General features: G+C 46.4%; 1 protein-coding gene across 2 annotated transcripts; it reads right to left on the reverse strand.

The window, feature by feature from the left end:
- Nucleotides 1–763: 763 nt before the first annotated feature.
- On the reverse strand, nt 764–23,949 carry LOC129849049 (EH domain-binding protein 1-like). Of its 2 annotated transcripts, XM_055916112.1 has the most exons (5): nt 23,737–23,949; nt 14,517–14,656; nt 8,011–8,118; nt 3,877–4,032; nt 764–1,083 (listed from the first exon to the last, which is right to left on the reverse strand). In XM_055916112.1, the coding sequence occupies exons 1-5, from the start codon at nt 23,868–23,870 to the stop codon at nt 788–790; spliced, it is 834 nt and encodes a 277-aa protein (XP_055772087.1). In that variant the 5' UTR covers nt 23,871–23,949; the 3' UTR covers nt 764–787. The 2 variants fall into 2 exon arrangements, with proteins under 2 accessions (XP_055772087.1, XP_055772088.1); XM_055916113.1 differs by lacking the exon at nt 8,011–8,118.
- Between the last annotated feature and the right edge of the window lie 579 nt (nt 23,950–24,528).

A 24,528-nucleotide genomic window follows, 5' to 3' on the forward strand; every position in this document is an offset into this window, starting at 1 on the left:
GACAGACGCAACTTAATAATCAGCTAGACCCATGACCACGCACGCTGCCCAAATTGCGAGCTTCTGAAATAGGCCAACGGGCTTGTGATCTGAAACAATCCACAGCTATTTCATTTAAAAGAAGCTAATGATCCTCTATTCCTCTGTGGCTCATTCATGCTTTCTGGTGAAGTCGTTTTGAAGGTGGTGTGTTTAGAATGCTGTTTTCCCACCAATTGCATTTTGTGGTTTGAAAACTACGTTTGATTGGCTGCTTCATTACATGAGCTGAATGCTCTGGTCAGATTAGTTACTGTCATCTAAATGTGATTGGCTGTTGTTCCGAGCACTGTGATTGGACGGCTTAATGGCTTATGCACCTAATGAGAGTGACCCAACAAGAGTGACCCAACGAGAGTGACCCAACGAGAGTGACCCAACGAGAGTGACCCAACGAGAGTGACCCAACGAGAGTGACCCAACGAGAGTGACCCAACGAGAGTGACCCAACGAGAGTGACCCAACGAGAGTGACCCAACGAGAGTGATCCAACGAGAGTGACCCAACGATAGTGACCCAACGATAGTGACCCAACGATAGTGACCCAACGATAGTGACCCAACGAGAAGTGACCTAATATATATGGGTCCAGTACATTTCTCAAATGGCCGTTAAATTCAAATCTTCCCATTTTCCTAACAGAAACCCTGACACACACTAGAATACAAATTCACTTTATGACTGAACCCCGTAATCAACCCCAAACGTCTGAACACACACACACACACACCCCACATCCCCCTGTAACTCACTCATCCAGTTGGTCCTCTGGAGGTGCGTTGGTATCGGCATACAGGTACTTGCTCATATCCACCGGCCTGACCCCCTTCCTCCCCCTGGGTTTGGGAGCCTCCGGCTGCTGGGGCCCCTGGGGGTCGGGGACTAGGTCTGGGTCCTGGTCGGGCTCGTCAAACGGGTTGTACTCTGTGTGCGAGTGTGTGTTGACTTCGTCCTCGTCGAAAGGGTTGGAGGGTTCTTGGACATAGTAGGCCTCTGGGTCCTGTCGGAGGGTGAGGTAGGGGGGCAGGGAGGGGGGCCCTGTGTCTGGGGGGGGGGGGGCAGAGGAGGTTAGAGATATTCACACACAGACACAATATACTAGTTCTGATTAAAGGCTGAAACAAATAAACATCCTGTAAGCTAAAACAAGAGGCTTGTCACTCAGGGCTGAACCCTCCTCACACTCTGATGAAGGAAAGAAACAGAGAGGAGAGTCATGTCTGTCTACTATGGTCAGAGAGAGAGAGACAGAGAGACAGAGAGAGACAGAGAGAGAGACAGAGAGAGAGAGAGAGAGAGAGAGAGAGAGACAGAGAGAGAGAGAGAGAGAGACAGAGAGAGAGAGAGAGAGAGAGACAGAGAAAAAAAAAGAAGAAAAAAAAGACAGACAGACAGAGAGAGAGACAGAGACAGAGACAGACAGAGAGCGAGAGAGAGAGACAGAGACGGAGAGAGACAGAGAGAGAGGGCGATGTCTCTCTCTCTCATCGCCCTTTATGGTTGTGAGGTCTGGGGTCCGCTCACCAACCAAGACTTCACAAAATGGGACAAACACCAAATTGAGACTCTGCATGCAGAATTCTGCAAGAATATCCTCCGTGTACAACGTAGAACATAAAATATGCATGCAGAGCAGAATTAGGCCGATACCCACTAATTATCAAAATCCAGAAAAGAGACGTTAAATTCTACAACCACCTAAAAGGAAGCGATTCCCAAACCTTCCATAACAAAGCCATCACCTACAGAGTGATGAACCTGGAGAAGAGTCCCCTAAGCAAGCTGGTCCTAGGGCTCTGTTCACAAACACAAACACACCCCACAGAGCCACAGGACAACAGCACAATTAGACCCAACCAAATCATGAGAAAAAAAAAAAGATAATTACTTGACACATTGGAAAGAATTAACAAAAAAACAGAGCAAACTAGAATGCTATTTGGCCCTAAACAGAGAGTACACATTGACAGAATACCTGACCACTGTGACTGACCCAAACTTAAGGAAAGCTTTGACTATGTACAGACTCAGTGAGCATAGCCTTGCTATTGAGAAAGGCCGCCGTAGGCAGACATGGCTCTCAAGAGAAGACAGGCTATGTGCACACTGCCCACAAAATGAGGTGGAAACTGAGCTGCACTTCCTAACCTCCTGCCAAATGTATAACCATATTAGAGAGACATATTTCCCTCAGATCACACAGATCCACAAAGAATTCGAAAACAAATCCAGTTTTGATAAACTCCCATATCTACTGGGTGAAATCCACAGTGTGCCATCACAGCAGCAAGATGTGTGACCTGTTGCCACAAGAAAAGGGCAACCAGTGAAGAACAAACACCATTGTAAATACAACCCATATTTATGCTTATTTATTTTCCCTTGTGTACTTTAGCCATTTGTACATTGTTACAACACTGTATATATATAATATGACATTTGTAATGTCTTTATTGTTTTGAAACTTCTGTATGTGTAATGTTTGCTATTAATTGTTATTGTTTATTTCACCTTTGTGTGTTGTCTACCTCACTTGCTTTGGCAATGTTAACACGTTTCCCATGCCAATAAAGCCCCTTGAATTGAATTGAATTGAGAGACATAGAGAGACAGAGAGAGAGAGACAGAGGGAGAGAGTGAAAGAATGAGAGGGTGAGAGAGACGGAGAGAGGAGAGTCATGTCTGTCTACTATGGTCAGAGAGAGAGAGAGAGAGGGCAAGAGGGAGAGAGCGAATGAATGAGAGAGAGACAGAGAGAAAGGGCGAGAGACGGAGAGATGGGTCAATATTATCTTAGCTGTCTGTCAGACAGTATTCTGCTTTACTAACAGAATACATAAACACACAGGATTCACAACGCTACGTGACCTTTCTTGACATCTCGACAGCAACAAAAGGGTAACATTTAGTTTGGCAGGCACTTTATAAACAACCTCAGAACAATAAAATAGATCTTTCAACAACTATGTCATTAAACTTGGATAGAAAACACAATATAAAACCTCATAAAGGATAATAAATCGGTCTTTGATGTTGACCCCATAACAATGTACATTATGTGGACACCCCTGTCCTAATGCATAGTGCCGACTGTAAAGTTTGGTGGAGGAGGTATAATGGTCTGGGGCTGTTCTTCATGGTTGAGGCCCCTTAGTTCCAGTGAAGGGAAATCTTAATGCTACAGCATACAATGACATTCTAGACCATTCTGTGCTTTCAACTTTGTGGCAGCAGTTTGAGGAAGGCCTTTTCTTGTTTCAGCATGACAATGCCCCTGTGCACAAAGGGAGGTCTATACATAAATGGTTTGTCGAGATGGGTGTGGAAGAACTTGACTGGCCTGCACAGAGCCCTGACCTCAACCCCATCGAACCCCTTTTGGGATGATTTGGAACACTGACTGTGAGCCAGGCCTAATTTCCCAACATCCGTGCCCGACTAATGCTTGTGGCTGAATTGAAGCAAGGCCTTGCAGCAATGTTCCAACATCTAGTGGAAAGCCTTCCCAGAAGAGTGGAGGCTGTTATAGCAGCAAAGGGGGGGGGGGGGGGGGCAACTCCATATTAATGCCCCTGATTTTGGAATGAGATGTTGGACGAGATGGTATCCACATACGTTTGGCCACACAGTGTAAATCAAACTGCTAAAACCCCTAATAAGACAGCTAGACATACAGTACAGAGAGAGAGAGACGGAGAGAGACAGGTAGACATACAGTATAGAGAGAGAGAGACGGAGAGAGACAGGAAGTAGAGGTAGAGAGAAGAGCGGAGAGAGACAGGAAGTAGAGGTAGAGAGAGACAGAACAGGTAGTTAGAGGTCAAAGGTCAAACCTACCATCGTCATCCGGGTCACCGAACGGGTTGACGTGATTGGTGTGTTCCAGGTGGGAGGGGTCATCGACATCATCAGCTGGATCTTCGAAGGGATTGGAGCAGAGGGCAGGGGGCGTGTCCTGATCCTCCTCCAGGAAGTTCAGCTTACTAATTAGCTCTGTCGCCATGGGAACCAAAACAACGCAGGAACGAAAGAACGAATTAACAAAAAACACAAAAAAAAGGAAGGAAGGAAAATAGTTCAAACTAGCGGAAGAAAATGAGTTGAGATAAAACACCCTCACAACCAACCACTGATGAGTCAAAATGAAGACAAACATACAGAAATAAAAGGGTACAAAAAAATCTGCACTTTGGAGTGAACCACTCGAGTTCATTTGGTTTCCAAAAGTATTCCTTCCTTCTGGTAAAAGGTGACTGGTTAACGCCTGTTCATCCCTGTCCAGCTTCACTACAGTTGAAGTCCAGCGGGGGAATTCAGCAGAGATTGATGGAACCGGGTTGCCATGAGAAACCACTAGTGCAGGCTGGGAGTTGCTACAGAGCTCAGAGATTCATCCTCAAGCCAACAATGCCTGTCTAGGTTGTGTGTGTGTGTGTGTGTGTGTGTGTGTGTGTGTCCGTGTCTCAACAGTGTGTGAGAAACAAAATGCTAACTGTGTGTGTTTCTGAATGTGGTATGTGAGCGTGAGAACGTCTATGCACAAAGTGAGTGAGATGACGAGCGTGTGTGGTGTGTGTGTGTGTGTGAGAGAAAGCGAGAGTGTGTGTGTAGGTGTGTGTATGGGAGAGTGTGTGTGTATACGTAGTGAAGTGGTAGTAGCTGATAAGGTGTGGTATTTCTCCTGCTGCATTCTGGGCCATATTAGGCCATCATTGTCACAAGTGGCAGCGGCATTGTGTGTGTGTGTTCTTTTCTCTATGGTGACAGAGCAACACCATAGACGAGGAATATGACTGTTAATTGGTTCACTACAAATTGCAGACAAAAGGGGGAGGTTCAGGGTTCGGGGGCTTGGACACCAGGAGGGCAAACTGAAAAATGACAGAAAACCAGCCAATGAAAACCAACCAATGTAATAAACGTAATCTGAAGTACAACACGAGAACACCAGGCAACACGACCACGTCACCAATGGTACAGAGAGACAGCGAGAGGGAGAGAGAGAGAGAGCAGTAGAGGGAGCGAGAGAGAGCAGTAGAGGGAGCGAGAGAGAGCAGTAGAGGGAGCGAGAGAGAGCAGTAGAACGAGAGAGAGAGAGACAGAGAGGGGGGAAGTAGAGAACGAGACAGGGCAGTAGAGAGAGGGCAGTAGAGAGAGAGCGAGAGAGGGCAGTAGAGAGAGAGCGAGAGAGGGCAGTAGAGAGAGAGCGAGAGAGGGCAGTAGAGAGAGAACAGTAGAGAGAGAACAGTAGAGAGAGAGCGAGAGCTAAGGCAGTAGGGAGCGCGAGAGCTAGGGCAGTAGAGAGAGAACAGTAGAGAGAGAACAGTAGAGAGAGAGCGAGAGCTAAAGCAGTAGAGAGCGCGAGAGCTAGGGCAGTAGAGAGAGAACAGTAGAGAGAGAACAGTAGAGAGAGAGCGAGAGCTAAGGCAGTAGAGAGAGCGAGCGAGAGCTAGGGCAGTAGAGAGAGCGAGAGCTAGGGCAGTAGAGAGAGAGCGAGCTAGGGCAGTAGAAAGAGAGCGAGCTAGGGCAGTAGAAAGAGAGCGATCTAGGGCAGTAGAAAGATAGCGATCTAGGGCAGTAGAAAGAAAGTGATCTAGGGCAGTAGAAAGAGAGTGATCTAGGGCAGTAGAAAGAGAGTGAGCTAGGGCAGTAGAAAGAGCGCGAGCTAGGGCAGTAGAGAGAGAGCTAGGGCAGGAGAAAGAGAGAGCTAGGGCAGTAGAAAGAGAGCTAGGGCGGTAGAAAGAGAGCTAGGGCAGTAGAGAGCTAGGGCAGTAGAAAGAGAGCTAGGGCAGTAGAAAGAGAGCTAGGGCAGTAGAGAGAGAGCTAGGGCAGTAGAGAGAGAGCTAGGGCAGTAGAGAGAGAGCTAGGGCAGTAGAGAGAGAGCTAGGGCAGTAGAGAGAGAGCTAGGGCAGTAGAGAGAAAGAGCTAGGGCAGTAGAGAGAAAGAGCTAGGGCAGTAGAGAGAAATAGCTAGGGCAGTAGAAAGTAAGAGCTAGGGCAGTAGAAAGTAAGAGCTAGGGCGGTAGAAAGAGAGCTAGGGCAGTAGAGAGCTAGGGCAGTAGAAAGAGAGCTAGGGCAGTAGAAAGAGAGCTAGGGCAGTAGAAAGTAAGAGCTAGGGCGGTAGAAAGAGAGCTAGGGCAGTAGAAAGAGAGCTAGGGCAGTAGAAAGAGAGCTAGGGCAGTAGAGAGAGAGCTGGGGCAGTAGAGAGAGAGCCGGGGCAGTAGAAAGAGAGCTAGGGCGGTAGAAAGAGAGCTAGGGCAGTAGAGAGCTAGGGCAGTAGAAAGAGAGCTAGGGCAGTAGAAAAAGAGCTAGGGCAGTAGAAAGAGAGCTAGGGCAGTAGAGAGAGAGCTAGGGCAGTAGAGAGAGAGCTAGGGCAGTAGAGAGAGAGCTAGGGCAGTAGAGAGAGAGCTAGGGCAGTAGAGAGAAAGAGCTAGGGCAGTAGAGAGAAAGAGCTAGGGCAGTAGAGAGAAAGAGCTAGGGCAGTAGAGAGAAAGAGCTAGGGCAGTAGAAAGTGAGCTAGGGCAGTAGAGAGAAAGAGCTAGGGCAGTAGAAAGAGAGCTAGGGCAGTAGAGAGAGAGCTAGGGCAGTAGAGAGAGAGCTAGGGCAGTAGAGAGAAATAGCTAGGGCAGTAGAGAGAAATAGCTAGGGCAGTAGAGAGAAATAGCTAGGGCAGTAGAAAGTAAGAGCTAGGGCAGTAGAAAGTAAGAGCTAGGGCAGTAGAAAGTAAGAGCTAGGGCAGTAGAAAGTAAGAGCTAAGGCAGTAGAAAGAGAGCTAGGGCAGTAGAAAGAGAGCTAGGGCAGTAGAAAGAGAGCTAGGGCAGTAGAAAGAGAGCTAGGGCAGTAGAACGAGAGCTAGGGCAGTAGAGAGAAAGAGCTAGGGCAGTAGAGAGAAAGAGCTAGGACAGTAGAAAGAGAGCTAGGGCAGTAGAAAGTAAGGGCTAGGGCAGTAGAAAGAGCGCGAGCTAGGGCAGTAGAAAGAGAGCTAGGGAAGTAGAGAGAGAGCTAGGGCAGTAGAGAGAGAGAGCTAGGGCAGTAGAGAGAGAGCTAGGGCAGTAGAGAGAGAGAGCTAGGGCAGTAGAGAGAAAGAGCTAGGGCAGTAGAGAGAAAGAGCTAGGGTAGTAGAAAGTAAGAGCTAGGGCAGTAGAAAGTAAGAGCTAGGGCAGTAGAATGAGAGCTAGGGCAGTAGAAAGTAAGAGCTAAGGCAGTAGAATGAGAGCTAGGGCAGTAGAGAGAAAGAGCTAGGGCAGTAGAAAGTGAGCTAGGGCAGTAGAGAGAAAGAGCTAGGGCAGTAGAGAGAGAGCTAGGGCAGTAGAGAGAGAGCTAGGGCAGTAGAGAGAGAGCTAGGGCAGTAGAGAGAAATAGCTAGGGCAGTAGAGAGAAATAGCTAGGGCAGTAGAGAGAAATAGCTAGGGCAGTAGAGAGAAATAGCTAGGGCAGTAGAGAGAAATAGCTAGGGCAGTAGAAAGTAAGAGCTAGGGCAGTAGAAAGTAAGAGCTAGGGCAGTAGAAAGTAAGAGCTAGGGCAGTAGAAAGTAAGAGCTAAGGCAGTAGAAAGAGAGCTAGGGCAGTAGAAAGTAAGAGCTAAGGCAGTAGAAAGAGAGCTAGGGCAGTAGAAAGAGAGCTAGGGCAGTAGAAAGTAAGGGCTAGGGCAGTAGAGAGAGAGAGCAAGCTAGAGCAGGAGAGAGAGAGAGCTAGGGCAGTAGAGAGAGAGAGAGCTAGGGCTGTAGAGAGAGAGAGAGCAAGCTAGAGCAGGAGAGAGAGAGAGCTAGGGCTGTAGAGAGAGCTAGGGCAGTAGAGGGAGCTAGGGCAGTAGAGGGAGAGAGAGCTAGGGCAGTAGAGGGAGAGAGAGCTAGGGCAGCAGAGAGAGAAACGAGAGTTAGAAAGAACAAGACAAAACGGGACAGAACAACAGAAGGAGACAGTGAGAACGAGTAAGAAAAGGAGAAAAGGTTGAAAGTTGAAAACAGAAAGACCTTGAGAGGGAGACTGAGCGCTGCTTGGCGTTCTACTAGCCAGCTTTAGGAAGTAGTCTTCAGGGTCTCCGGCTAAGCAGCTGAGAGCATTGAGCTGGTTTACCATCTCTGAAAACAACCAGGCCAGAGAGCAGGAAGGGAGGAGAGCAGTGAGCAGAGAGGAAACATACAATACACACATATATTCAGAGAGGTTATATGTGTTAGGTAGTAGAATATCATATATGTTGAAGGCTAAGAGACTACATATATTCACATATATTCAGAGAGGTTATATGTGTGTTAGGTAGTAGAACATCATATATGTTGAAGGATAAGAGACTACATATATTCACAATTGTGTGTATTGCCCCCAGCACAAGGTACACTTATGTAATGATAATGCTGTTTAATCAGCTTCTTGATATGCCACACGTCAGGTGGATTAATTATCTTGGCAAATGAGAAACGCTCACTAACAGGATTGGAATACAAATTTGTGCACAAAATTAGAGAGAAATAAGCTCTTTGTGCGTAAAGAACATTTCTGGGATCAGTTATTTCAACTCATGAAACATGGGACCAACACTTTGTTGTGTTTCTATTTTTATTCAGTACATATGTAAAGGCTAAAAGCATCATATATTCATAGACATTAGAGATATCTGCAGGGGGGGACTAGATATATACTGCTTTCATTTCTAAACCAGATATAGAAGAATTTATTCTTAACTGACTTACCTAGTTATATACAGGTTACATTTAAACAAATAAAAAGATATACACTACTGGTCAAAAGTAGCCAAAAGCATTCCAGGTGAAGCTGGTTGAGAGAATGTCAAGAGTGTGCAAAGCTGTCATGAAAGCAAAGGGTGGCTATTTGAAGAATCTCAAATATAACATATATTTTGAATTGTTTAACACTTTTTTGGTTACTACATGATTCCATATGTGTTATTTCATAGTTTTGATGTCTTCACTATTATTCTACAATGTAGAAAATAGTTGAAAATAAAGACAAATGCTTGAATGAGTAGGTGTTCTAAAACTTTTGAATGGAAGTGTATATGAAAATAACCTTGAATAAAAAGATGCATTCTGTACTGTCCAATCATTTGAATAATTTGACCTCAAAACCAAAATGCTGGAGTATAGAGATAAATTAAAATGTTTTGCTGCACTGTCCAAAGTGTATATTCACTGACAGTACATTTAACTGCAGCTACTAGCTAGCATCCTTAGTTAGTCATGCTAGCACTATGCTACCGTATCTGCCGCTACAAGTTACTAGCTAGGCTGAATAGCATCTTTAGTTAGTCATGCTAGCGCTATGCTACCATATTTACTGCTACAAGTTACTAGCTAGGATAACTAGCATCTATAGTTAGTCATGCTAGCACTATGCTACCGTATTTGCCACTACAAGTTACTAGCTAGGCTGAATAGCATCTTTAGTTAGTCATGCTAGCGCTATGCTACCATATTTACTGCTACAAGTTACTAGCTAGGATAACTAGCATCTATAGTTAGTCATGCTAGCACTATGCTACCGTATTTGCCACTACAAGTTACTAGCTAGGCTAGCTAGCATCTTGGGACTGATCTAGGTTGAAGGTACCCAGGTTAGAATAAAAAAAAAGCTTTTGAAAAATGTTTTTTATATGCTAACTAGCATCACTGGACCCATTGTTTAGAATTCTTCAGCATTTTTGCCAAGAGTTGTGGAATACTAGAATCCTCTTGTCTTAACCTTTGTTATGTTCAACCTAGGGACTAAGGCAGCGTTTTGCAAACTCAGTCCTCGTGGCCCCAAGAGGTGCACATTTTGGTTTTAGCCCTTAACACTACACAGCTGATTCAAATAATTAAAGCTTGATGATTAGTTGATTATTTGAATGAGCTGTGTAGTGCTAGGTCCAAAACCAAAACCTGCACCCCTTGTGGTCCCCAGGACCGGGTTTGGGAAACCCTGGACTAAGGGAATGACCATGAGGGTTGACTACAGATAGTACAACCGCCACTATGACAAAGACTTACGCCCGTATGCATATGACCAGTGGCGCGCAGCTATAGGCACCCAATGTATATTTATGTAGATTGAGCGGAGAGGGACAGGAAGAGGAGAAACACACAGTTTAATGTAAAAAGCCTACGCTTTGTGAAGTCAGACTAAGAAAAGCAGAACACAGCAGCTCTCATTCATTAGTCACAGTGTGATCTGGAGTATGAACGGATAGAGGGAGGGAGGGAGAGAGGGAGAGGGAGGGAGGGAGGGAGAGAGGGAGAGGGAGGGAGGGAGGGAGGGAGGGAGGGAGAGAGGGAGAGGGAGGGAGGGAGGGAGAGGGAGGGAGGGAGAGAGAGAGGGAGAGGGAGGGAGGGAGAGAGGGAGAGGGAGGGAGGGAGGGAGGGAGGGAGGGAGGGAGGGAGGGAGGGACAGCCCACAGAAGAGAACGCATGATGAAAAAAATAAAACGTCCTGGAAAAAACTGCAACACCCATAAACACATCCCATACACCCATACACACATCCCATACACCCATAAACACATCCCATACACCCATACACACATCCCATACACCCATACACAAATCACATACACCCATACACACATCCCATACACCCATACACACATCCCATACACCCATAAACACATCCCATACACCCATAAACACATCCCATACACCCATAAACACATCCCATACACCCATAAACACATCCCATACACCCATAAACACATCCCATACACCCATACACACATCCCATACACCCATAAACACATCCCATACAGCCATAAACACATCCCATACACCCATAAACACATCCCATACACCCATACACACATCCCATACACCCATAAACACATCCCATACACCCATACACACATCCCATACACACATACACACATCCCATACACCCATACACACAACCCATTCACCCATAAACACATCCCATACACCCATAAACACATCCCATACACCCATAAACACATCCCATTCACCCATAAACACATCCCATACACCGATAAACACATCCCATACACCCATACACACATCCCATACACCCATAAACACATCCTATACACCCATACACACATCCCATACACCCATAAACATGAACACATCCCATACACCCATAAACATGAACACATCCCACACACCCATACACACATCCCATACACCCATACACACATCCCATACACCCATACACACATCCCATACACCCATACACACATCCCATACACCCATAAACACATCCCATACACCCATACACACATCCCATATACCCATACACACATCCCATACACCCATACACACATCCCATACACCCATACACACATCCCATACACCCATACACACATCCCATACACCCATAAACACATCCTATACACCCATACACACATCCCATACACCCATAAACACATCCCATACACCCATAAACACATCCCATACACCCATACACACATCCCATACACCCATACACACATCCCATACACCCATACACACATCCCATACACCCATAAACACATCCCATACACCCATACACACATCCCATACACCCATAAACACATCCCATACACCCATACACACATCCCATACACCCATACACAAATCACATACACCCATACACACATCCCATACACCCATACACACATCCCATACACCCATAAACATGAACACATCCCATACACCCATAAACACATCCCATACACCCATAAACAAGAACACATCCCATACACCCATAAACATAAACACATCCCATACACCCATAAACACATCCCACACACCCACAGACATGCAGACACCCACAGACACAGATGCGGACCCACAAGCATCAGTAAAAAGAAAGAAAAGGAACAAGGTGTCACCCAAAAAGATCAGGAAGTGTGTTGTCTATTTCCGTTTATGCCTCAGTCAAAGCAGACTGTTAAGCTGTGGCCGTCTGGACATGGTGAACAACAATGGACAACACCACCACGTGGCTACAACAACACCACCATGTGGCTACAACACCACCACCACGTGGCCACAACACCACCACGTGGCTACAACACCATGTGGCTACAACAACACCACGTGGCTACAACAACACCACCATGTGGCTACAACAACACCATGTGGCTACAACAACACCATGTGGCTACAACACCACCATGTGGCTACAACAACACCATGTGGCTACAACAACACCATGTGGCTACAACAACACCATGTGGCTACAACACCACCATGTGGCTACAACAACACCATGTGGCTACAAAAACACCACGTGGCTACAACAACACCACCATGTGGCTACAACAACACCATGTGGCTACAACACCACCATGTGGCTACAACACCACCACCACGTGGCCACAACACCACCACGTGGCTACAACACCACCACCACGTGGCTACAACACCACCACCACGTGGCTACAACAACACCACGTGGCTACAACACCACCATGTGGCTACAACACCATGTGGCTACAACAACACCACGTGGCTACAACAACACCACCATGTGGCTACAACAACACCATGTGGCTACAACACCACCATGTGGCTACAACACCACCACCACGTGGCCACAACACCACCACGTGGCTACAACACCACCACCACGTGGCTACAACACCACCACCACGTGGCTACAACAACACCACGTGGCTACAACACCACCATGTGGCTACAACACCACCACCACGTGGCTACAACACCACCACCACGTGGCTACAACAACACCATGTGGCTACAACAACACCATGTGGCTACAACACCACCACCACGTGGCTACAACACCACCACCACGTGGCTACAACAACACCACGTGGCTACAACACCACCACGTGGCTACAACACCACCACCACGTGGCTACAACAACACCACCACGTGGCTACAACAACACCATGTGGCTACAACACCACCACGTGGCCACAACACCACCACGTGGCTACAACACCACCACCACGTGGCTACAACAACACCATGTGGCTACAACACCACCACGTGGCCACAACACCACCACGTGGCTACAACACCACCATGTGGCTACAACACCACCACGTGGCCACAACACCACCACGTGGCTACAACAACACCACGTGGCCACAACACCACCACGTGGCCACAACACCACCACGTGGCTACAACAACACCACCACGTGGCTACAACAACACCACCACGTGGCTACAACACCACCACCATGTGGCTACAACACCACCACGTGGCTACAACACCACCACCACGTGGCCACAACACCACCATGTGGCTACAACACCACCACGTGGCTACAACACCACCACCACGTGGCCACAACACCACCACGTGGCTACAACACCACCACGTGGCTACAACACCACCACCACGTGGCCACAACACCACCATGTGGCCACAACACCACCACGTGGCCACAACACCACCACGTGGCTACAACAACACCACCACGTGGCCACAACACCACCATGTGGCTACAACACCACCACGTGGCTACAACACCACCACCACCACGTGGCCACAACACCACCATGTGGCTACAACAACACCATGTGGCTACAACACCACCACCACGTGGCCACAACACCACCACGTGGCCACAACACCACCATGTGGCTACAACACCACCACCATGTGGCTACAACACCACCATGTGGCTACAACACCACCACGTGGCTACAACAACACCATGTGGCTACAACACCACCATGTGGCTACAACACCACCACGTGGCCACAACACCACCACGTGGCTACAACAACACCATGTGGCTACAACACCACCATGTGGCTACAACACCACCACGTGGCCACAACAACACCACCACGTGGCTACAACAACACCATGTGGCTACAACACCACCACCACGTGGCTACAACAACACCATGTGGCTACAACAACACCATGTGGCTACAACACCACCACGTGGCCACAACACCACCACGTGGCTACAACACCACCACGTGGCTACAACACCACCACGTAGCCACAACACCACCACGTGGCTACAACACCACCACGTGGCTACAACACCACCACCACGTGGCCACAACACCACCATGTGGCTACAACAACACCATGTGGCCACAACACCACCATGTGGCTACAACAACACCACGTGGCCACAACACCACCACGTGGCCACAACACCACCACGTGGCCACAAGCAGGAAGTCTCACTGAGGTCAGACGACCTTTTACAACTGCATTTCACCTGTGATCTCAGCAGCTTCTTCTGGTCTCCTTAACAAATAGACGTTGTGTGTGTGTAACCACTCACCTGTGATCTCAGCAGCTTCTTCTGGTCTCCTTAACAAATAGACGTTGTGTGTGTGTAACCACTCACCTGTGATCTTAGCAGCTTCTTCTGGTCTCCTTAACAAATAGACGTTGTGTGTGTGTTACCACTCACCTGTGATCTCAGCAGCTTCTTCTGGTCTCCTTAACAAATAGACGTTGTGTGTGTGTGTAACCACTCACCTGTGATCTTAGCAGCTTCTTCTGGTCTCCTTAACAAATAGACGTTGTGTGTGTGTAACCACTCACCTGTGATCTTAGCAGCCTTCTCCTCCTGGTTGGCCCTGTTCTCCTCATTCTCCTCGTCCTCCTCCTCAAAGTCATCCAGGTTGCCGATATCGGCCTGCTTCATACTCATCAGGCTGGCCAGGCTCTGCATGTCCTCGTCACTGAGACACAGACAGACAGAGACAGACAGAGACAGAGACAGACAGAGACAGACAGAGACAGACAGAGACAGACAGAGACAGAGAGACAGACAGACAATCAGATTTTATTTGTGACAAATCTAACAAAGAGAAACAACATACAGCCATTTTGTAAAGGCCAACATCGCTATCTCTCTCATAGCAGACAACCATCTCACAGGGGAGAGAAGACGATCTCAAACCTACTGTAAAACCATGTAACACACAAGTCTCAGGACGTACATGGAACATCACGACCTGTCTATAGTGTTATTAAACAGGTAATATCATGACCTGTCTATAATGTTATTAAACAGGTAACATCACGACCTGTCTATAGTGTTATTAAACAGGTAATATCACGACCTGTCTATAGTGTTATTAAACAGGGAACATCACGACCTGTCTATAGTGTTATTAAACAGGTAATATCACGACCTGTCTATAGTGTTATTAAACAGGTAATATCACGACCTGTCTATAGTGTTATTAAACAGGTAATATCACGACCTGTCTATAGTGTTATTAAACAGGTAACATCACGACCTGTCTATAGAGTTATTAAACAGGTAATATCACGACCTGTCTATAGTGTTATTAAACAGGTAATATCACGACCTGTCTATAGAGTGTTATTAAACAGGTAATATCATGACCTGTCTATAGAGTTATTAAACAGGTAATATCGCGACCTGTCTATAGTGTTATTAAACAGGTAACATCGCGACCTGTCTATAGTGTTATTAAACAGGTAATATCACGACCTGTCTATAGTGTTATTAAACAGGTAATATCACGACACGTCTATAGAGTTATTAAACAGGTAATATCACGACCTGTCTATAGTGTTATTAAACAGGTAATATCACGACCTGTCTATAGAGTGTTATTAAACAGGTAATATCATGACCTGTCTATAATGTTATTAAACAGGTAATATCATGACCTGTCTATAGTGTTATTAAACAGGTAATATCATGACCTGTCTATAATGTTATTAAACAGGTAATATCATGACCTGTCTATAATGTTATTAAACAGGTAATATCATGACCTGTCTATAGTGTTATTAAACAGGTAATATCACGACCTGTCTATAGTGTTATTAAACAGGTAATATCATGACCTGTCTATAATGTTATTAAACAGGTAATATCATGACCTGTCTATAATGTTATTAAACAGGTAATATCATGACCTGTCTATAATGTTATTAAACAGGTAATATCATGACCTGTCTATAATGTTATTAAACAGGTAATATCATGACCTGTCTATAGTGTTATTAAACAGGTAATATCACGACCTGTCTATAGTGTTATTAAACAGGTAATATCACAACCTGTCTATAGAGTTATTAAACAGGTAATATCACGACCTGTCTAAAGTGTTATTAAACAGGTAATATCACGACCTGTCTATAGTGTTATTAAACAGGTAATATCACGACCTGTCTATAGTGTTATTAAACAGGTAATATCACGACCTGTCTATAGTGTTATTAAACAGGTAATATCACAACCTGTCTATAGAGTTATTAAACAGGTAATATCACGACCTGTCTATAGTGTTATTAAACAGGTAATATCACGACCTGTCTATAGAGTTATTAAACAGGTAATATCACGACCTGTCTATAGTGTTATTAAACAGGTAATATCACGACCTGTCTATAGTGTTATTAAACAGGTAATATCACGACCTGTCTATAGTGTTATTAAACAGGTAATATCACGACCCGTCTATAGAGTGTTATTAAACAGGTAATATCACGACCTGTCTATAGAGTTATTAAACAGGTAATATCACGACCTGTCTATAGAGTTATTAAACAGGTAATATCACGACCTGCCTATAGTGTTATTAAACAGGTAATATCATGACCTGTCTATAATGTTATTAAACAGGTAACATCACGACCTGTCTATAGTGTTATTAAACAGGTAATATCATGACCTGTCTATAGTGTTATTAAACAGGTAACATCACGACCTGTCTATAGTGTTATTAAACAGGTAATATCACGACCTGTCTATAGTGTTATTAAACAGGGAACATCACGACCTGTCTATAGTGTTATTAAACAGGTAATATCACGACCTGTCTATAATGTTATTAAACAGGTAACATCACGACCTGTCTATAGTGTTATTAAACAGGTAATATCACGACCTGTCTATAGTGTTATTAAACAGGGAACATCACGACCTGTCTATAGTGTTATTAAACAGGTAATATCACGACCTGTCTATAGTGTTATTAAACAGGTAATATCACGACCTGTCTATAGTGTTATTAAACAGGTAATATCACGACCTGTCTATAGTGTTATTAAACAGGTAATATCACGACCTGTCTATAGTGTTATTAAACAGGTAATATCACGACCTGTCTATAGTGTTATTAAACAGGTAATATCACGACCTGTCTACAGTGTTATTAAACAGGTAATATCACGACCTGTCTATAGTGTTATTAAACAGGTAATATCACGACCTGTCTATAGTGTTATTAAACAGGTAATATCACGACCTGTCTACAGTGTTATTAAACAGGTAATATCACGACCTGTCTATAGAGTGTTATTAAACAGGTAATATCACGACCTGTCTATAGAGTGTTATTAAACAGGTAATATCACGACATGTCTATAGAGTTATTAAACAGGTAATATCAAAGAGAGATGGAGGGAGAGATGGACACGGACAGAGAGAGGGTGATAGAAACGGACAGAGAGAGAAAGGGAGAGATGGAGACAGACAGAGAGAGACACGGAGAGAGGGTGACAGAGATAAAGGGATGACCAGAGAGAGAGAGGGTGACAGAGAGAGATGGACCAGAGAGAGAGACACGGACAGACAGAGGGAGAGATGGACCAGAGAGAGAGACACGGACAGACAGAGGGAGAGATGGACCAGAGAGAGAGACACGGACAGACAGAGGGAGAGATGGACCAGAGAGAGAGACACGGACAGACAGAGGGAGAGATGGACCAGAGAGAGAGACACGGACAGACAGAGGGAGAGATGGACCAGAGAGAGAGACACGGACAGACAGAGGGAGAGATGGACCAGAGAGAGAGACACGGACAGACAGAGGGAGAGATGGACCAGAGAGAGAGACACGGACAGACAGAGGGAGAGATGGACCAGAGAGAGAGACACGGACAGACAGAGGGAGAGATGGACCAGAGAGAGAGACACGGACAGACAGAGAGAGAGATGGACCAGAGAGAGAGACACGGACAGACAGAGGGAGAGATGGACCAGAGAGAGAGACACGGACAGACAGAGGGAGAGATGGACCTGAGAGAGAGACACGGACAGACAGAGGGAGAGATGGACCAGAGAGAGAGACACGGACAGACAGAGAGAGAGATGGACCAGAGAGAGACACGGACAGACAGAGAGAGAGATGGACCAGAGAGAGAGACAGACAGAGAGAGGGTGACAGAGAGAGAAAGGGAGAGATGGAGACGGACAGACAGAGGGAGAGATGGACCAGAGAGAGAGAGAGTACTACTCTCCTGTCTGTAAGCATAGTGTCCTTCATGCGGTGGCTGCTGAGGAAACAAAATGTGCACGTGTGTGTGTGTGTATGTGTGTGTGTGTGTGTGTCTAGTTGTGTTCCTGTATGCACATGCATTTATGTTTCTGTGGGTGCGTTTGTGTGTATGAGGGGGCAAGGAGGAAACACACTCTGCCGAGGGGTCTCACATCCAGACACCACCAGATAGATAACACTCTGGGATTAACTCTCTCTCTCTCCTTCCCTCTCCCCCACCACCACATCTCTCTCTCTCTCTCTCTCTCTCTCTCCTTCCCTCTCCCCCAACACCACCTCTCTCCCCCTGGCTCTCTCTCTCTCCTTCCCTCTCCCCCACCTCTCTCTCTCTCTCTGGCTCTCGCTCTCTCTCACTCGTCCTCTCTCTCACTCGTCCTCTCTCTCACTCGTCCTCTCTCTCACTCGTCCTTTCTCTCACTCGTCCTCTCTCTCACTCGTCCTCTCTCGCACTCGTCCTCTCTCTCACTCGTCCTCTCTCTCACTCGTCCTCTCTCTCACTCGTCCTCTCTCTCACTCGTCCTCTCTCTCACTCGGCCTCTCTCTCACTCGCCTCTCTCTCACTCGTCCTCTCTCTCACTCCAGACAACAGCAGCAGGCCAGACCACAACAGCAGGCCAGACAACAGCAGCAGGCCAGACACCAGCAGCAGGTCAGACCACAGCAGCAGGCCAGACAACAGCAGCAGGTCAGACAACAGCAGCAGGCCAGACAACAGCAGCAGGCCAGACAACAGCAGCAGGTCAGACAACAGCAGCAGGTCAGACAACAGCAGCAGGCCAGAACACAGCAGCAGGTCAGACCACAGCAGCAATAGAAGCTGATTTGAACCGATGTAATGGAGTTTATTTGTGTGCAGTGACATGGTTCTCTGAAGGGTTAAGAGGGGTCACACACTGCCACTCCCCGGTTCCTCTACACAACAAAAGAGCTGGCGCTGTTTTAACTGGCGTGTTGCAGCAAGCTCATACAAAATAGCACTTGGCTTTATCAAAGGGACCGAGGAGAGAGAGAGAGAGCATCGAAAGAGAGCATAAAAGAGAGGGAACACACACAGAGAGAGAGAGAGAGAGAGAGAGAGAGAGAGAGAGAGAGAGAGAGAGAGAGAGAGAGAGAATGCTGGAGAGAATATGGATCCATTGAATGAGAGATATTGTCATTCTGAAGCCGGGGTGAGTAGAGGTTAATTCCTCTAGCTGACTGGTGCTATACAGAGGCCGGTAGAATGTACACAGAGGCCGGTAGAATGTACACAGAGGCCGGTAGAATGTACACAGAGGCCGGTAGAATGTACACAGAGGCCGGTAGAATGTACACAGAGGCCGGTAGAATGTACACAGAGGCCGGTAGAATGTACACAGAGGCCGGTAGAATGTACACAGAGGCCGGTAGAATGTACACAGAGGCCGGTAGAATGTACACAGAGGCCGGTAGAATGTACACAGAAGCCGGTAGAATGTACACAGAGGCCGGTAGAATGTACACAGAGGCCGGTAGAATGTACACAGAGGCCGGTAGAATGTACACAGAGGCCGGTAGAATGTACACAGAAGCCGGTAGAATGTACACAGAGGCCGGTAGAATGTACACAGAGGCCGGTAGAATGTACACAGAGGCCGGTAGAATGTACACAGAGGCCGGTAGAATGTACACAGAGGCCGGTAGAATGTACTCAGAGGCCGGTAGAATGTACACAGAGGCCGGTAGAATGTACACAGAGGCCGGTAGAATGTACACAGAGGCCGGTAGAATGTACAGAGGCCGGTAGAATGTACACAGAGGCCGGTAGAATGTACACAGAGGCCGGTAGAATGTACACAGAGGCCGGTAGAATGTACACAGAGGCCGGTAGAATGTACACAGAGGCCGGTAGAATGTACACAGAGGCCGGTAGAATGTACACAGAGCCCGGTAGAATGTACACAGAGGCCGGTAGAATGTACACAGAGGCCGGTAGAATGTACACAGAGGCCGGTAGAATGTACTCAGAGGCCGGTAGAATGTACACAGAGGCCGGTAGAATGTACTCAGAGGCCGGTAGAATGTACACAGAAGCCGGTAGAATGTACACAGAGGCCGGTAGTATGTAAACAGAGGCCGGTAGAATGTACACAGAGGCCGGTAGTATGTAAACAGAGGCCGGTAGAATGTACACAGTGGCCGGTAGTATGTACACAGAGGCCGGTAGTATGTACACAGAGGCCGGTAGTATGTACACAGAGGCCGGTAGTATGTACACAGAGGCCGGTAGTATGTACACAGAAGCCGGTAGTATGTACACAGAGGCCGGTAGTAGGTAACACAGAAGCCGGTAGTATGTACACAGAGGCCGGTAGTATGTACACAGAGGCCGGTAGTATGTACACAGAGGCCAATAGTATGTACACAGAGGCCGGTAGAATGTACACAGAGGCCGGTAGAATGTACACAGAGGCCGGTAGAATGTACACAGAAGCCGGTAGAATGTACACAGAGGCCGGTAGAATGTACACAGAAGCCGGTAGAATGTACACAGAGGCCGGTAGAATGTACACAGAGGCCGGTAGAATGTACACAGAGGCCGGTAGAATGTACACAGAGGCCGGTAGTATGTAAACAGAGGCCGGTAGAATGTACACAGTGGCCGGTAGTATGTACACAGAGGCCGGTAGTATGTACACAGAGGCCGGTAGTATGTACACAGAGGCCGGTAGTATGTACACAGAGGCCGGTAGTATGTACACAGAGGCCGGTAGAATGTACACCGGTATTAGACCGGTATTACACACTGAGACTGGTATTACACACTGAGACTGGTATTATACTGAGACCGGTATTACACTGAGACCGGTATTACACACTGAGACCGGTATTACACACTGAGACTGGTATTATACTGAGACTGGTATTACACACTGAGACTGGTATTACACTGAGACTGGTATTACACACTGAGACTGGTATTACACACTGAGACTGGTATTACACACTGAGACTGGTATTACACACTGAGACTGGTATTATACTGAGACTGGTATTACACACTGAGACTGGTATTACACACTGAGACTGGTATTACACACTGAGACTGGTATTACACACTGAGACTGGTATTACACACTGAGACTGGTATTATACTGAGACCGGTATTACACACTGAGACTGGTATTATACTGAGACCGGTATTATACTGAGACTGGTATTACACACTGAGACTGGTATTACACTGAGACTGGTATTACACACTGAGACTGGTATTACACACTGAGACTGGTATTACACACTGAGACTGGTATTATACTGAGACTGGTATTACACTGAGACTGGTATTACACTGAGACTGGTATTACACACTGAGACTGGTATTACACACTGAGACTGGTATTACACACTGAGACTGGTATTACACACTGAGACTGGTATTACACACTGAGACTGGTATTACACACTGAGACTGGTATTACACACTGAGACTGGTATTACACACTGAGACTGGTATTACACACTGAGACTGGTATTATACTGAGACTGGTATTACACACTGAGACTGGTATTACACACTGAGACTGGTATTATACTGAGACTGGTATTATACTGAGACTGGTATTATACTGAGACTGGTATTATACTGAGACTGGTATTATACTGAGACTGGTATTATACTGAGACTGGTATTACACACTGAGACCGGTATTATACTGAGACCGGTATTATACTGAGACCGGTATTACACACTGAGACCGGTATTACACACTGAGACTGGTATTACACACTGAGACTGATATTACACACTGAGACTGGTATTACACACTGAGACTGGTATTACACACTGAGACTGGTATTACACACTGAGACTGGTATTACACACTGAGACTGGTATTACACTGAGACTGGTATTACACTGAGACTGGTATTACACTGAGACTGGTATTACACACTGAGACTGGTATTACACACTGAGACCGGTATTATACTGAGACTGGTATTACACACTGAGACTGGTATTATACTGAGACTGGTATTATACACTGAGACTGGTATTACACACTGAGACTGGTATTACACACTGAGACTGGTATTACACACTGAGACTGGTATTACACACTGAGACTGGTATTACACACTGAGACTGGTATTACACACTGAGACTGGTATTACACACTGAGACTGGTATTACACACTGAGACTGGTATTACACACTGAGACTGGTATTACACACTGAGACTGGTATTACACACTGAGACTGGTATTACACACTGAGACTGGTATTACACACTGAGACTGGTATTACACACTGAGACTGGTATTACACACTGAGACTGGTATTACACACTGAGACTGGTATTACACACTGAGACTGGTATTATACGGAGACTGGTATTATACGGAGACTGGTATTATACGGAGACTGGTATTATACTGAGACTGGTATTATACTGAGACCGGTATTATACTGAGACCGGTATTACACACTGAGACTGGTATTATACTGAGACTGGTATTACACTGAGACTGGTATTATACTGAGACTGGTATTATACTGAGACTGGTATTACACTGAGACTGGTATTATACTGAGACTGGTATTACACTGAGACTGGTATTACACTGAGACTGGTATTATACTGAGACTGGTATTACACTGAGACTGGTATTATACTGAGACTGGTATTACACTGAGACTGGTATTACACTGAGACTGGTATTATACTGAGACTGGTATTATACTGAGACTGGTATTATACTGAGACTGGTATTATACTGAGACTGGTATTATACTGAGACTGGTATTATACTGAGACTGGTATTATACTGAGACTGGTATTATACTGAGACTGGTATTATACTGAGACTGGTATTACACACTGAGACTGGTATTACACACTGAGACTGGTATTATAGCCCTGTTTGTATTGTGGACGGCAGCAGGACTTCAGCAGAAATCACAAACTCTCTCTATTCATTTCTTCTGCCGTTACTCTCTATGGAATGCAGGGAAGGGAATACATAGAGACTGTATCCACTCAACAAGAGAGGGAGAGAGAGAGGAGGGTGAGAACAACAGAAGAGGAAGTAGGAAGACAGACAAGGGAAAGAAACAGAGATAGGAACTGATATGGAAGAGAGAGAAAAAGACAAGAGTAGAAAAAGACAAGTTCAAGGAGGATAGATGTTTAGGGGGCTAGATTTGGGGGGGTTGACTTTTGAGAAGGGAGAATATTTACGTGGCCTTGCCGTGTGTGTGTGTGTGGACTTACGTGGCCTTGCCGTGTGTGTGTGTGTGGACTTACGTGGCCTTGCCGTGTGTGTGTGTGTGGACTTACGTGGCCTTGCCGTGTGTGTGTGTGTGGACTTACGTGGCCTTGCCGTGTGTGTGTGTGTGGACTTACGTGGCCTTGCCGTGTGTGTGTGTGTGGACTTACGTGGCCTTGCCGTGTGTGTGTGTGTGGACTTACGTGGCCTTGCCGTGTGTGTGTGTGTGGACTTACGTGGCCTTGCCGTGTGTGTGTGTGTGGACTTACGTGGCCTTGCCCTCACGGAGGAAGATGCAGGAGAGGGAGAACTGTAGCGTGGCAGACACCACCTTCTTGGAGAGGGGCTTGAACTTGAGCTTGACGTCAGTCTGTGTGGGCATGGGGCTGGCATACTGCTTCATGTTAATGCTGCTGCTTGCCAGCGCCTTTCTACGACCTGAAGGAGACTCCTGAGAGATGGAGGGAGGGAGGGAGGGAGGGAGAGGGAGAGGGAGAGAGGGAGAGAGAGGGAAAGAGGGAGGGAGAGAGAGAAAGAGGGAGAGAGAGGGAGAGAGGGAGAGAGGGAGAGGGAGGGAAAGAGAGAGGGAGGGAAAGAGAGAGGGAAGGTGGGAAAGAGAGGGAGGGTGGGAAAGAGGGAGAGGGTGAGAGAGGGGGAGGGAAAGAGAGAGAAAGTGGGAAAGAGGGAGAGAGGGAGAGAGAGGGAGGGGAGGGAGAGAGGGATAAATACTTGTTAAAATCTGGTGGATAGATTGAAGGTGTTTTGTGCTGATGTAATGTCTAATAAAGGAGTCATATTGTATTCTGTCACCATCGCTCTACTTCACACAGCCTCTTCCCAGTGGCACCACATCTGAAACCATTGGACAGATGGAGAAAATAATGACATAAAGTCCCATTAGTAAAACTACCATACCAATCCAAACCGGTTCTGATCTCCAAAGTATTTACAGCTAGGAGCTAGGGGCCGATATGGAACTGGGCCCATGTCACCATAGCCCTGGTAAAAGGCATCATGGGATTGGAACTAGAGAAGACCGATGTCCTGTGTTGTTCGCTGTT

The sequence above is a fragment of the Salvelinus fontinalis genome, unplaced genomic scaffold (assembly GCF_029448725.1).
Source record: "Salvelinus fontinalis isolate EN_2023a unplaced genomic scaffold, ASM2944872v1 scaffold_1349, whole genome shotgun sequence".
In the NCBI taxonomy this organism is placed as follows: domain Eukaryota; kingdom Metazoa; phylum Chordata; class Actinopteri; order Salmoniformes; family Salmonidae; genus Salvelinus; species Salvelinus fontinalis.

What these genes read in the sequence shown, in the direction of transcription:
- LOC129849049 (XM_055916112.1), bottom strand. Translation starts at nt 23,870, where the DNA reads ATGAAGCAGTATGCCAGCCCCATGCCCACACAGACTGACGTCAAGCTC. An exon ending in GAAGGCTGCTAAGATCACAG is followed by an intron (nt 8,119 to 14,516) that starts GTGAGTGGTTAC and finishes GGTTGTTTTCAG; the next exon opens with AGATGGTAAACCAGCTCAAT. An exon ending in CGCTCAGTCTCCCTCTCAAG is followed by an intron (nt 4,033 to 8,010) that starts GTCTTTCTGTTT and finishes CCATGGCGACAG; the next exon opens with AGCTAATTAGTAAGCTGAAC.